Here is a 15,402-nt window from a genome sequence, read left to right as displayed (position 1 = left end):
ATGACATCTATGAGGAAGAGAAGAATTTATGATCAAACAAGAAATAGAGAACATTATGAAATACAATATGGATAATTTTAATAATATTAAATTGAAAAGTTCTGCACAAACAAGACCAATACAACCAAGATTAGAAGGAAAGCAGAAAGCTGAAAAGTAATTTTTACAGCCAGTATTTCTGATAAAGGACTCATTTCTAAAAATATATAGAAAATTACATCAAGTTTATAATACAGGTCATTCCCCAACTGACAAAGGGTCAAAGGATATCAACAGGAAGTTTTCTAATGAAAAAAATTAAGTAATCTATAGTCATATTAAAAATATTCTAAATTATTGATTAGAGAAATGCTAATTAAAACAATTCTGAGTTATTACCTCACATCTATCAGATTGACTAAGATGACAGAAAAGTGAAATGATAAATGTTAAGAAGGGATGTGGCGGGGCAGCTAGGTGGCACAGTGGATAAAGCACCAGCTGTGGAGTTAGGAGTACCTGAGTTCAAATCTGGTCACAGACACTTAATAATTACCTAGCTGTGTGGCCTTGGGCAAGCCACTTTAACCCCATTTGCCTTGCAAAAACCTTAAAAAAAAAAAAAAAAAACAAGAGGGAATATGGGAACACTGGGGCACTAATGCATTGCTGGTGGAGTTGTAAACAGATTCAATCATTCTGGAAAGCAATTTGGAACTATGTTCCAAGGGCCATAAAACTGGTTTTTGTGTGTGTGTGTGTGTGTGTGTGTGTGTGTGTGTGTGTATTTCCTTTGATCTTGCAACAAATACCACTCCTAGATCTGTATCCTAAAGAGATCACAAAATGAACAAGAACATTCACAGCAGTTCTTTTTGTTGTGGCAAAGATTTGGAAATTGAAGGGATGCCCATTAAATGGGGAATGGCTGAACAAATTGTGGTATAAAAAAATAATGGAATATATTTGCTCTATAAATGAAGTTTTTAGAAAAACCTGTATAAATTTACATGAATTGATGCTGAGTGAAGTATAGACCTTAACAGAAACACTGTGTCATCACCTTTGTTCTTCTTAGCAGTATAATGATCAAAAAAAAGTACATCATATCTAGGACCAACCCTGATACACTCAGGCTATCTTCTGAAAATATTATCACTTCTACTAAGCTCCCTCCTACTTTAAATACTCCTGGAAAGGAAATGTCGATCAACTTTCCTATGAACTCCACCTGTGAATAGCTCCCTGTCCACAACTTGTCTATGTGCTCTCATCCATTAATGCAAACTCATAAAAATAAGGACTCTAACTAAATTTTCAAGAGACAGAACCCCAGAGGGATCCAGTGAGGCAATTCTCCAGCCCAAGGTACCTGGAAAATAGTGGAAGGGCTCTGCTCCATGGGGTTAGAGGGGCCAGCCAGAGTGAAGGAACTTCAGCCTCCCAGAGGCAGCCTCAGGGTGTCTGGGAGCTTTGGCTCATGGCAGCGGGGGCAGTTTCCTGACCTAAACCCCGGGGAGCACCAGGCACAACTTGGAAGATCGGTTGTGGGACCTCTGCCAGACCAGACTCATGAAACCCAGCCCTCAAAGTATTCAGAGAGCAGCAAGGCCCTAGCAGCCCAGATCCAGGATCCAGGAAACAGAAGCAGGCACAGCCAGTAAGCAAGAGCCCCCAAACAACAGAGCCTTGAGTGCTCAGCTTACCAAAGGAAGGGGAGTGGAAAGAGACTTCTGAGATTTGTTCACTGTCCCTGGAACAGGACTCTGGGGCTCTGACCACATTCAAATCTTGATCACAGTCTAGGCCCCCCCACCTCGGCCCCATGGCAGAGGGGTGCGCTTGTGGTCATTCACAGACCACGAGGGAAGACAGAGCTTCATACACTGAGATCTTGGGGGGGGGGCGGTCCCAATAATACTCAAAAGCTCAGGAAGCACCCCAAGACCAGGCACAGGCTGGGGAAATGAGTAAACAGAAAAAAAAAAAAAAGAGGAACAAAATTGAGAAATATTTTGCATATGAGCCCAAGAAAGATTAAAATACTCAGTCAGAAGATCAGGAAGTACAAGCTCCTGCATCTAAAGACTCCAAGAAAAACAGAAATTGGGCTCAGGCTATGACAGAGCTCAAAAAAGATTTTGAAAATCAAATGAGGGAGATAGAAGAAAAATTGGGAAAAGAACAGAGAGAGAGAGATGCAGGAAAAACATGAAAAAGAAGTCACAGCAGCTTAGCCAAGGAGATCCAAAAAAATGCTGGAGAAAATAACATGTCAAAAACCAACATAGGCTAAATGGATAAAACATTTCAAAGTTATTGAGGAGAAAAATGCTTTAAAAAGCAGAACTGGCCAGATGGAAAAAGAAAAAGAAAACTCCCTGAGGAAAACAAAACCTTCAGATACAGAATGGAACTAAAGGAAGCTGCTGACTTTACAAAAAGTCCAAACACAATACTTCAAAACCAAAAGAAAGAAAAATTAGAAGAAAATGTGAAACATCTCACTGAAAAAAACAACTGTTCTGGAAAACAGATTCAGGAAAGATAATTTTAAAATTATTGCAATATCTGAAAGTCATGATCAAGAAAAGAGCCTTGACATCATTTTTTAAAAATTCCTACAGGAAAACTGCCCAGATATCCTAGAAGCAGAGGGCAAAACAGAAATTGAGAGAATCCACCAATCTCCCCTGGAAAGAGATCCAAAAAAACAAAAACAAAAACAAAAAAAAAAAAAAAACCAACCCCTAGGAATATTATAGCCAAGTTCTAGAACTCCCAAGTCAAATAGAAAATATTACAAGCAGCCAGAAGGACACAATTCAAATATTATGAAGCTGCAGTCAGGACCACACAGGACTTAGCAGCAACTACATTAAAGACTCATAGGGCTTGGAATATAATATTCCATTAGACAAAAGAGCTCAAAATGCAACCAAGAATCAATTACCAAGCAAAAGTGAACATCCTCTTCCAGGGAAAAAGATGGACTTTCAATGAATCAGGGAAATTTCAAATGTTCCTGTTAAAATGGCCAGAGCTGAACAGAAAGTTTAATCTTGAAATACAGGACTCAGGTGAAACACAGAGAGTAAAAGGGTAAAATATGATGGACTTAATGATGATGAACTACATGTATTCCTGCATAGAAAAATGATACTCGTAACACTCACAAGAAACTTCTCATTTAGAAGCGGCTAGGTGGCACAGTAGATAGAGCACCAGCCTTGGAGTCAGGAGTACCTGGGTTCAAATCCAGTCTCAGACACTTAATAATTACCTAACCGTGTGGCCTTGGGCAAACCACTTAACCCCATTGCCTTGAAAAATCTAAAAAAAAAAATAAAAAAAAAAAACCCAAAACTTCTCATTTAATAGAGCAGGTAGAAGGAGCTTTTATAGATGAAACACAGAAGAGCTGAATTTGAAGATATAATATATTGTAAAAATGGAGTCAATGGCTAAAAGGGAAATGTAATAGGAGTAAGAAAAAGGAGAGGTTGAATAAGCTATTTCATATAAGTTTTTTTTTTATTACAATGAGCCATCACAATGATATGGAAGTGGGGAAGGCAATGGGGAATGAGGGAACCTTTGCTCTCAATGGAGGTGCCTCAGAGAGGAAACAGCATATATATACTCAATGGGGTATAGACATCTAGAGTAAGAAGGACAGAAGGGGGGGACGGGGGAAGGGGGGGATGTGAGTGATGGAGGAGAGGGTGGACCATGGAGGAGAGTGGTCAGATATAACACATTTTCATTTGTACTTATTACAAGAGGCTGGGATTGGATGGCCTGTCTGGGACCACAGGGCTGGGTGGTTGCTGGGCCTTAGGAGTGGTATGTGGGCTCGGGGTCTCTTGGCCCCAGGGCCAGTAATCAGTCTGCCACACCACTCAGCTACCCTACAGAACGTTTAAGGAGAGCGACAGAGTGAAAGGAGAGAGAAAATATAGTGTATGGTAGTGGGAAAGTACGAATTGAGGGAGTTGCGATCAGCAATGGCAAAGGTGGAAAAATACAGAAGTAGCTTTTGTGATGGACTTATCCTAAAGAACGTGATCCACCCACTACAGAGCTGGAGGTGTTGGAACACAGACTGAAGCACATTTATTGTTATTGTTGCTGTTATTATTATCATTATCATTATTATTTTGGGTTGGGGGGGTTTACGGGGCAAATGGGGTTGGGTGGCTTGCCCAGGGCCACACAGCTAGGTGGTTGTTGTCTGAGGCCAAATTTGAGCCTGGCTGCTCCAGGCTCAAGAGCCAGTGCTCTGTCCACTGCGCCACCTAGCCACCTCTATTATTACTATTATTTTTATTTTTATTTCTTTACTTGATTGCTCATGAGGGTCTATATTTTTTGGAGGGAGAGGGTATTATGTTTACTCTTAAACAAGAATATTTTAGTAATGTATAAAAAAACATCATTTGTACAACTTATCAACTTCCCAAAAGTAGGAAGAGGCATTGTAAGAAAGCAATATGAACTGAAATAAATGTGAGAAGCATTTTGTACAAGTAACAAAATGGAAAACAACTAACTCAAGTTAACAAATCAAGTTGTTAGCCTTCTCAAACATTCTTCCATTTTTTTTCACTGTCTCAAAAAAATAACTCCACAGTTGAGTTTAAGTCTCTAAACTAAACTATGTTTGGGGGGGAGGCTTCCATTGAAATTTTTATGTGAGGATGAAGACAAACAAATCATTCTGGTTATTACCCTTAATTTCTCGTTTTGCACCTGGCAATTAAATTCCCATATTTTATGTAAAATAATGCATACTACAAACAGCAAATAACTTACTTTTCTAAGTAATAATCTAAATAAAAATGGTCAACAATTGGAGAAAAATACATTCTAATCTAATTTAGACTATAACAAAAACCAGTCATTTTGAATTAACTTACCTTAATTTGTAAAGCTTTTACCTCCTCCTCTAACCTTTTTCGCTCCTCAACTTCTTTACTGTATCTTTCTTGTAGCTCATCATACTTAGAAGCTGAACACATGAAATACAACCAAGTTTAGGGATAAAATTTCAGTTCAACAAAGTAAAATACACAAAGTATCTATCTCAATATCTGATAATCTAAGAATTAATATTTCAAATTCCAAATAAAAACAAAATGATTATGTCATAATAAGAGAGCTGTTAAATTACTTGAGAACTTAAAAAAATATATAGAATAAAAGATACTAAAAACATAGGTTGCAGAAAAACTTCTCAAGGGCTGCACAGAAAAAATATCAATGTAAAATTCTGAATTTTTTTTATTTTATAAGGGCTGGCTGCATATCTCTTAAACAGTTATTTTTAGTCTTATACATTTAAATACACCAGGTTAAAAAAAAGATAAAATGACAATATGCTTTTTCAAAATTATATAACCAATTCCTACTGTCAAAGTAAGGATTGGGATTAGTTATGAATTCATATTCAAGGATCTTGGCACTACACTTTCACAAACCTGACTCACCACACAGAAAGAGTACTTGGAATTAGAAAAATAGAGAAACCTGTGTCCTTTTTGTAACTGCAGGATTTTTTTATTCCTTTTTGCCTACTTTGGTCTTAAGTCTAAGGCTTCTACATCAATGTTTTACATTCTTCCTTCCAGGGCAAAGTACAAAGAGTATAAAGATAAGTAGTTGGTATGAATGTACAGAGAACTGACTGTGTGACCCTGAGTAAGTCCTTTCCAGCAGGCCTCCAGTTTCCTCACTGATAAATTGAAGATAATAAATAGCACTTACTCTCATAGGGGTTGTTGTAAAGATCAAATAAAATAACATTTGTAAAAACTGATTAGCACAGTGTTTGGCACACAATAGGCATGATAGTGATATTTAATCCTTTCCCCTAAATTGAAGTGATAGTTTATCTTGGATGTAACTTGCAGATAGAGATACTTAAAAGTATGAGATTATAAACTGCTGATAATTGCTTGTGAGAAGAGATGTACAAAACATCTACTATAAATGAGAAACATTTTTCATTTAGGATAGGTTCTTTGTTGTGGTAGGAATAGATCTCTAAAACTCCTGCATGCTATAGTTTGGAGAAACCTCACACTGAGCATAGAAAAACAAATAAACTCAAACTAAATCAGTCAACAATTTCTATACACTGTATTTCTAAGCTGGAGGAAATTGTAATGAAATTATCATTCTCAAAATGTTGTTGGAAATGACATTTTCTAATTGCTATATTCATATAGGGATTCTGGATAGACACTCAGAACAAGGGCAGGTATCAACAGGATGGGAAATGGGAGCCATAATTCAAACTGAGAAGACATGTAAATATTTTATAGAAACCAATTAGTGTTAGTCTTTACCAATTATTCAAATGGGAAAATAATATGATCTAGATGTACTCTAATCCCAAAACTTGGTGGAAAGACAGTAAGAAGCACCAGGTCTGACCTAAAAAATAACAGAAGATAGAACTGTTCCTTGGAAGGGAATAATTAGAGGCTAGTTTCTCTAAAATGAACATTCTGAACATAAAAGATACAATTTAGGTAGGAGCAAGTACAGGTTAGTTGTGCCAATCAAAATCCTCCATCCTGTTAAACAAAGAAAGGCATAGAAGAAAAAGAGCCTGCAACAAAACTGATGCATGTGTAAATGTACTCTTCTGTCTGATTCACTCTCCAAACACACACTTACATGCACACGCCAGACACTGAGAGGGGGAGAGATGAGAATTCAGAACTCTAAGTAACATTCTATTATGGAGTAAAGTAAGGAAAGAAAAGCTCAGCAGGACTGGACAACACTTGCACTCTCCTCTACCCTTTGTCTGAGGTCCTTGCACTAAGCTCTTAAAACCCAAGTGCCAAATCCATACCGCTCTGATGACTTGGTAGCACAGAAGCACAAGAACCCTTCTGTGGCGAATTGTTTAGGGTGCAAATATCTCCTGGTAACAATGCCAGCTGGCTTCTTTCAAGTTCAGAATTACACCTGTTAGAAAAGGAATTTTTAAATGGAGTTATAGAAAACAGCTGAAAACTAAACATTTCTCCTCTTAAAAAAGTCTAAGATTACAAATCACATTTACCTATTCCAAAGTTCAAACTAAAAATTCCAATATGATGTCCTACATTTTGTTATTATTTATAAAATACAAACAAAATTACACCACAGCATCAAACAGAACAGGAAAAGAAAATGGAGCATATTATTTGAATTTTTCATAGTTAATATTAAACTGGGTAGTTGGACAGGAAAAGGAATAGAATGCTGAGCCAAAAGTTAGAGTTACTGTCTTCCTGAGCTCAAATCTGTTCACCACTTATCAACTGTGTGAACCTGGGCTAGTCACTTAATCCAATTTGTCTCAGTTTTTTCCATCTGTAAAATGAGCAAGAGACAGAAATCCCAAACAACTCCAATTTCTTTGCCAAGAAAATCCCAAATGAGATCAAGAGTTGTAAAAGACTGAACAACAATGACAAAAAACTTAGTTTCTTCATTCTTAAAAAGTCAATTAGTATTACAAGGTACTGAGGCATATCCTCATAGCCAAATGAGGAAACTGAGTCAGTCCAAGATGAAGTGATTTGTCCAGGATAAAAGCTAATGCACATCTGAGACAGGATTTGAACTCAGGTATTGTTTACTCCAGGTACAACCTTTATTCACTGCCACTTACTTAGTGGTGGAGAATTGGAAAGTGCCAAAGAAATGTATGGCCCAATGGTGGTACTAGAGAAGAATGCTAGAGTGAGTCAGATAATGGAAAATTTAAGATCCTCTGATCTCGGATCCTAAATCACATAGTTGTCACAAAAGCACCAATTTAGGATACTGTTCATTTAATTTAACCCTTTCATTTGATAGATGATGGAAGTAAGGCCCAGATAATGTGAAGTAAAATGTCCAGATCTCCCTGGGCCAGTTTCCTCACATGTAAAATGAGGAATTAAGCCTCCAAGATTTCTAAGGCCCACTCCCAGCTCTAAAACTAGGATCTTAAAATCCAATGCTAGGTCAGGTTTACAGATTAGAGTTGAGAGAGACTTTGTAAGTCAAGTCTGACCCCAGTCAAGTTACAGTCAAGAGGGGCAACTAAGGTGGAACAGTGGCTAGAGCAATGGCCTGGAGTAAGGAGGGCCTGAGTTCAAATTCAACCTAAGTCATTTAATGATTGCCTTCACAAATATGACATCATGACACTTCCCCAATCTATGTAATAAACTAATGTACAGGGTATGCCAATGGTTTTTCTGTTGTAATACCTTATTTACTTACTATTACATTCCTCTCAAATTAAAATATTCTAGCCTCCACAAAAAAATAAAAATTAAAAACTACAATGGATTTAATTAAAAGCCACAACAACTTTCTAAAACACTTATCAGAGAGTGGCAGGTAGGTGGCACAGGATAGAGCACCAGTCATGGTTCAAATTCAGCCTCAGATAGTCAATACTTGCTTAGCTGAGTGAGCTCAGGCTAGTCACTTTAACTCCATTGCCCTGAAAAAAATTAAAGAGTTACCTTTTAAGTTCCTGTTCCAGTTTTTCTATTTGCTTTTTGCTTAAATTTAGTTGCCCTTCCAGGAAATTCACTTGTGATTCTTTGACTTGAAGCTCATGAGAAATCTTCTGCCTCATTTTCTCCAAATTATCACATGTTTCCATTAAGCTTTGATTTTCTCTTTTGAGGGTGACCCCTTCATTTTTCTGATCTTCAACCTAATTTAAATCATCAGAAATAATTTAAGGAATTTAAAATAAGGAATTTCTTTCTAAATTTACTCTATTTGCTGCCAAAGTTAAAGCATTTGTTAATCAATAAGTAACATACTAAACACAAATTTATATTTATATATATATATATATACACACACACACACACACACACACACAAATCATTAGTTTTCTATCTCTGAAATATAAAGGTTCAAAGAACTTACAATCTAGGAAAAGCAATTACTAAAATTATTTACTCCTAATTAATAATTTAGGTTTTATTTCTTTCAAATAAGAAAATTTTCAAGTCAACATTTTTTTGAATTCTGAAAAAAAAGGTTGTTTTTTTTTTTTCATTTAAGATCATCCAGGCATGGTTAACTGCCTTAAGACAAGGTTGCACCTATACTACTACAGATAAATTAGATTGCATCGTATTTTTTTATATTCTTCAGTAAAAGAAACTTTCCAAACTTTCATAAGAAAATCTATTCCAATGTTCAATAGCTCCATGAGTACATTCTCCTAGTGCCACAGATATAAAAAGGCATTATGGAAAAGCAAAAAATTGTGTCTGGTGCAAAAAAAAAATTAGGAGGCAGATTTTTAAATATCTAGAGATATATGATTTTAGAACAACACACAATTACTTGGCAAGTACATTTTTAGTCACAAATTTTAAAATATATTTACTTCTAGTTGGCAATCTGAATAACTGTGTCAGCAATTAGAGTATCAAATATGCAATTAGGAAATTATCATTCATACTTCCATTTTCAAGTCCTAAATTATTTAATTATTCCAAGGTAAAAAAAAATCTAAGATACCACCACCCACTAACTTCAGAATACTATCAGCTCCCTTTCCATTATTTGTTAACACTGATCTGCCATGCTAGTGTCTAAGCCAAGAACTTCTGGCTTATTAGTCAAGACATCTGGAGGAGAAGACTGAACAGGACTCAGGAACTTCCAACTGCTGCTGGGAAGCTGAGAGATTTAGAATTGAAGAAAAATTGAAGAAAGTTGAAGAAAACAAAAGATTTAAAAAAACAGTAAGTGATGTATAATAAAGTAGTGAAAACATTTTCCTCAAAACATGAAACTTAGATTGACTCATTTATATGTGTGTTCAGACATGAAAATTAAAATGAAAGCAAAAATTGTAATATTCCCCATTGCCCACCCCATACTAAAAACCAATAATATATTACCTTCTGCTTCTGCTTCTGCAGGGCAGCCTCCAAGGATTCTAACTGAAATTGTCTCTGTTGTCTTTCTTTCTTTAGTTTGTCTAGTTGTCCTTCAAGCTCCTGTATTTTTTGAAGGGCTCTGGTAGACAAACCTTCTTTCCATTCCTCTAAGGCCCAACTCATTTTGTTCTTATCTTGTTTATTACTCAGTCAACATTTACAAATCTAAAAACAAGTGGAAAAGAAGAATCCGATCATTGATCCTGTGGTATATTAAGGGAAAAAATGACAAAAACAAATAAAAATTAAAAAGGAATTCATTTTAGAGACTAAATAATCTTTTCACATTTAGGTTCTGTAGAGGTAAATTAAAATTATGTCCAGACAGAACAGGCATAAAACTTTGTCCAGCTTTGGGATTCCAAAGCTGTAACATGAGCTATTTTGTTTCTTTCCACTAAATCAAATGGACAGTAATAACTCTGAACAAAGACCCTTCTCTGGGTACAATAACAAGTTGCTAACAGCTCTCTTTTTTTGTTCTTGATTCTTCTAGCTTGGGTCTTTTCTTAGATCTTAATTTTGCCCTCCAATATCATATTCTGCTTTTCCAGTACTTATGATGCAAGGCACTTATTAGATAATGTTATGCATTTACTACTATAATAAGAAATTTGATTTTCCCCCCAAAGGAAAGGGATAGAGAATACAAGGAAAGGGATAGAGAATACATGATGTTACTGTTCTGAACATGGAAACTCTACATGTTCCCAAGGTCAGTGGAGTGTTTCTTTTGTATAGGTGTCAGCAGTTTTTACACCAAATTGATCTGTCTCCCTCTCAGTCATCTCACTGTAAAGACCATCTTTTTATCTTGGAGAGGGGCAGAGAGGGAGGGGTTGGGGAATGAGCAGTAGAGATGAAAATATTTCAATTATTTGAGATACATGACAATGAGAGTCATGACAGAAAAGGTAACAATATCTTCAAGCTTCTTATCTATGGCAAAAAGTGAGGCTAATGATTTTGCACAGCTCAGCCACCAGCTTGCCCTGGTCCTTACCAGCATCCCCTGAATCCCCTTAAATCCAATTCATAGCAAGAGCCACCATCACCTTTCATATGTCATGGTTGTCTTCGAGAAGATAAACAAACCACATTTGTAAGTAAAAAGGAGCAGCCCCACTACTGCCAAATTGGCTACACAGATCCTCTTTTCTTCTCTTCTCTCTCCATATCCTTCCTTCCTACTTGTGAACGCTCTGTCCAAAAGCCATTTCTTGGGATGTATATTCTCCAAAGCACTTTATCTCCTAGACTGGTCAACAGTAGGTCTCAGACTAAGTCCACTGTTTGAGTTTTTTTCAGTCATGTAAATAGCAATTGTTTCTGCTAAGGTTAGAAACCCTGAGGTCTTCCCCATCTAGATTTTTTTTTTGGACTTTCAAAAGAGGCTATTCTTTGTTTCATTTCTTTCTTACCTGCTATAATGAAAGTCTTACCCCTACAATTAATTTTTTTTTCAACTAACTTACCTACCCTAAATCACTCAATCACTCAAACTGTGACCTAGGAAAGACCTTAGTTTTAAAAGGCCAAGGTTTCCCATGCAACAAGAGCCATTCTCCACTTGTCCCAGGTCATATCTGACAACTAGACTCAGATGGCTCTAGAGGAGAAAGTGAGGTTGGTGACTTTGCATAGACCTTTCTCACTGAAATCCAGTTCACTTGTATGTCATGCCATCCCCTCCTAGATGAGTGACATGAAGATAAACAACAAGAACCTATCACAAGAAGTATACAGCTTAGTTTGGTTGAATCAAATCTAGATAACGCAAATTTCATTTTATGTCTCCATCCCTCTAGAACATTAGGACTTAAGTTTTTCCTAGCATCATTATCAAACCTAAGATCACCTCATGAGTTTCTAATTCATACATGGAAGTGATACACGTACATTCATACTCACATCTACTCACAAAATATGAGAACTTCTCTCCAGTTTGATAGAACCAGTCAATATTATTCTGAGGAGATTCTCAGGGACCTCCATGGAAGGCTGGGGGAGTCACCCAGGCAGATCTCCTTCCCAGTTCACTCTCAGCAATGAATAGAGGAATGTGTATAATGCCTCTGTATGTGTATGTATATCTAATGTATGTGTATGCATGTATGTCTGAAAGTATCTTGAAAAGTGTTCCAGAGGTAAAGTGTATGATGTCTGTGTGTTTCAATGAAGGCATGAGGACACCACCAACACCACCACCACCACCACCCTGAGGATATGTAGAAACCCTGAAAAAAAGGACCTGCAAGAAAATTATCAGAAAAGGACTAGCATAACAGATGCTCAGGAAGGTAAAAGATAGATGAAGAGACTCTCTTGTGGGAAGATCCAAAAGAGTAATTAGGCATGGCCCTTTGCTCAGGAGGGATGATGAGAAGTAAGGATCCTAAGGTCTAGGGTAAAGGGAAGTCCCTGCACAAAAGGTTAAGGGAGGGCCCTTTGAGGCTTATAAATACCCTTTTCCAAAATCCAAATTCTGGATCATGCCTACCATGGAGCAAAGATATGAAACTGTTTGTCTGGAGTAGTGCCCATATATTAAAGTTGGGGGTTTTTTTTTAGTTTTTTGCAAGGCAGTGGGGTTAAGTGACTTACCCAAGGTCACACTGCTGGTAATTAGTATATGTTCTGAGACCAGATTTGAACTCAGGTCTTCCTGACTACAGGGTCAATGCTATATCCACTGCACCACCTAGCTGCCCCTATATTGAAATTTTTCAGTCAATACAGCTCATGGTAGTTATTTTATCTAGGTCCAAATCATTCTCCTATCTCTCATGACCAACTGACTCACTCATGGTCAACTGCTGCTTACACAGAGCCCTTCTCCACTTTGTTCTTTCCCAAGGATTTCAGTATCCAACTCATTTTCTCCCTGACTCCAATCCTTATATCAGGAGACTTCAACATTCAAATTGATTCTCCCTCCAATGCTTTTTCAGTTGTTCAATCTAAAGGCTTACTCTTCTATTCCACCATGTATGACCATCACCCACAAGCGCTCCACTTCTGAAATAACTGACATCTCTCTGACCACAACATATTTCATCTCTCCTTCCCATATCTTACCCATAGTAGGTTTATGCCTATATTGTATCCTCCAGTCCCACACTTCTTCTCAATCTCAACACTATTAGCCAACCCACTAAAAGTTCAAGATATTGGTTTTTCAATCCCTAGTCTTACTGCCACTCATTCTTTGCCAAATCCAAAACATGTATTGTTATTATTATTATTACCACCACTATCTATTCTCATGCTGAACAGAGCAAAAGGAAATCATGTAACTGAGCAATGTACAGCACAAGTTTATCTAACAGCAAATGGATCCTCATAGCAATGAAGCAATTCCTTTATCCCTGCCTAAACTGATCCTACTACTCACTCCCTACATAATCTTATTCAATTGTCTTCTCAAGTCAGCCCACAGTGCAACCTCCTTCTACCTTATCAGCTGAAGGTTTTCATCCTTAATGAAAATTGAGGCGACTTGCAACAGATCCCTTCTCTAGATCTCAAAAACCTCAACCATCATCCCATTCTCCTATCTGGAGGAGCACTGACATGGCAAAACTTAAAAAGAACTGATGCAATAAAGTGATTCGTAAAAGAACAGCAATACCATAAAGACAAACAACTTGAAAAAATTGAAGCACTCTGATTGATAGAGTGGAGTGACCAACACAATTCCTGAACCCATGAGGAAGCACGCTTCCTTTTTTTTTTTTTGCAAGGCAATGGGGTTAAGTGGCTTGCCCAAAGCCACACAGCTAGGTCATTGAACTCAGGTCCTCCTGACTCCAGGGCCCGTAGCAAGCTTTTTGAACGGTGATGGACACAAGCTGCAGCAATAGACAAACATCAGAGGTCACGGCCAAAGGGGGAATTTGTTTTGCTTGACCTTGCTTTTCTGTCTGACAGGGCATATTTGTTACAATGATTCTATTCAACTTTTATTTTATTGGGGGAGGAGATGGGAAACAACATTATGTTTAATTTTTTTTTTTTTTACAAAACAATTCGATATAGTCAACAGCAAATATTTTGTGCTTTTTTTTAAAGATCCCAAACCATGTGATAATACGCTTTTACCTCAAGGGGCGCAAAGGTATAATGCATCCTTGTTTCTAGGAGTTTAAAGCCCTTCACATGGCACGATTTGACTGGGGCATTCTCAATCCGGACTCAAATTCTTAAGAGTACGGGGTGGCACCGATTGGCCCTAAGAGCAAGAATCCCTGACACTTAATAATGACCTGGCTGTGTGGCCTTCGGCAAGCCACTTAACCCCAGTGCCTTGCAAAAAAAACTAAAAAAAATAATAAGACAGGGTCAAGGGTCAGAGGTCAACCTGAGGAGGGGGGGGCCTGGAATTGTCAACAAATTCATTCCAATTTGGGGGGAGCGGGCGGCGAGGGAGGGGAGGGGAGTCGCTTAAATAACCTAAAAGAAATGATAGCGATTCTAAGAAGTGAAGATGGTGAGGGCGGGGGGGGGGGGGGGGGGGGGGGAGGGGAGGGAGTAGATGCCACCCCCAGGGAGGGGGCAGGGAAGAGGTCCCGGGGTGCGGGGACGGGAAGGAGACGTTCGCATGGAAACAACCAGCGGCCGCCAGCCCCCGCAGGACGAGGGTCTGGCCGAAGCCCTCACCTGACTCCGGAGCGACAGGCGTCCGACCTCCCCCGAAGGCCCCGAAAGCGGCGGCGCGGCGTCCACTACCCCGCGAGCCCCGGCGACGCGCAGATTCAAACCGGGCGCCGCCTCCGCTACGTCACTCGCCCCCGGCCGCGCACCGTGCGCGGCGCAATCTCGTAGCCCATTGGTCCGGCGCCTCCGCCGGAAGGGCCAATCCGCGCCCGCTCTCCAGGAACGTGAGCGCTGATTAGCGTATTTGTATGGATTTAAAAAAGACAAGCCTGCGGCTGTCGGGGGGCGGGGCAGTGCTTGGAGCCGGCTGGAGCCGGCTGGAACCCGCCGCCTGTGTGCCGGTGTTTGCTGCTCCGCCGCCGGCACCGAGTCCGAGGTCGGGGCGGAGGATGACGCACGGTTGCCCCCGGGCCCTCCCGGGCAGGTGCCCTCCCGGGCAGGTGCCCTCGGGCATCGCGGTGTAGCGCAGCCCCGCTTTCTCCTGTGGCCGAGGCTGTTGTTCAGCATTGCTGACCGGTTTAAAACCCTCCTTTGGACCCAGCTGCTCCGGATTCAAACGTGTCGGAAATTATTTTCCTGTCAATCAATAGCTGCAACATTGAGGCAAAGAGGAAGCCAAGCGCCAAACCATTTTACTAATATAATATTACATTAATAAATCCCTAATATTTATAATAGCTCCAAAATCGTAAACTCTTAGAACTGAAAAAAAGATGATGTCTTCTTTGGCTGGTGGGAAAAAACAAGCTTTGGGAAGGTTGGGTGAAGTAGTGGAAAGGGAAAATGGGATTAAAAAGCATTT

General features: G+C 38.9%; 1 protein-coding gene across 1 annotated transcript in view; it reads right to left on the bottom strand.

The window, feature by feature from the left end:
- Positions 1–14,687, bottom strand: part of CENPF (centromere protein F) — an 82,411-nt gene extending 67,724 nt beyond the window's left edge. The window contains 5 exon segments of the mRNA XM_074222662.1: positions 4,899–4,990; positions 6,845–6,960; positions 8,499–8,695; positions 9,906–10,109; positions 14,604–14,687. Of these exon segments, the coding sequence (XP_074078763.1) occupies positions 4,899–4,990; positions 6,845–6,960; positions 8,499–8,695; positions 9,906–10,067 (567 nt within the window). The 5' untranslated portion in view covers positions 10,068–10,109; positions 14,604–14,687.
- Between the last annotated feature and the right edge of the window lie 715 nt (positions 14,688–15,402).

This window comes from Macrotis lagotis, chromosome 2 (assembly GCF_037893015.1).
Source record: "Macrotis lagotis isolate mMagLag1 chromosome 2, bilby.v1.9.chrom.fasta, whole genome shotgun sequence".
Lineage (NCBI taxonomy): Eukaryota > Metazoa > Chordata > Mammalia > Peramelemorphia > Peramelidae > Macrotis > Macrotis lagotis.
The sequence above is the reverse complement of the archived record's forward strand: the minus strand, read 5'-3'. Positions and strand labels throughout refer to the sequence as shown.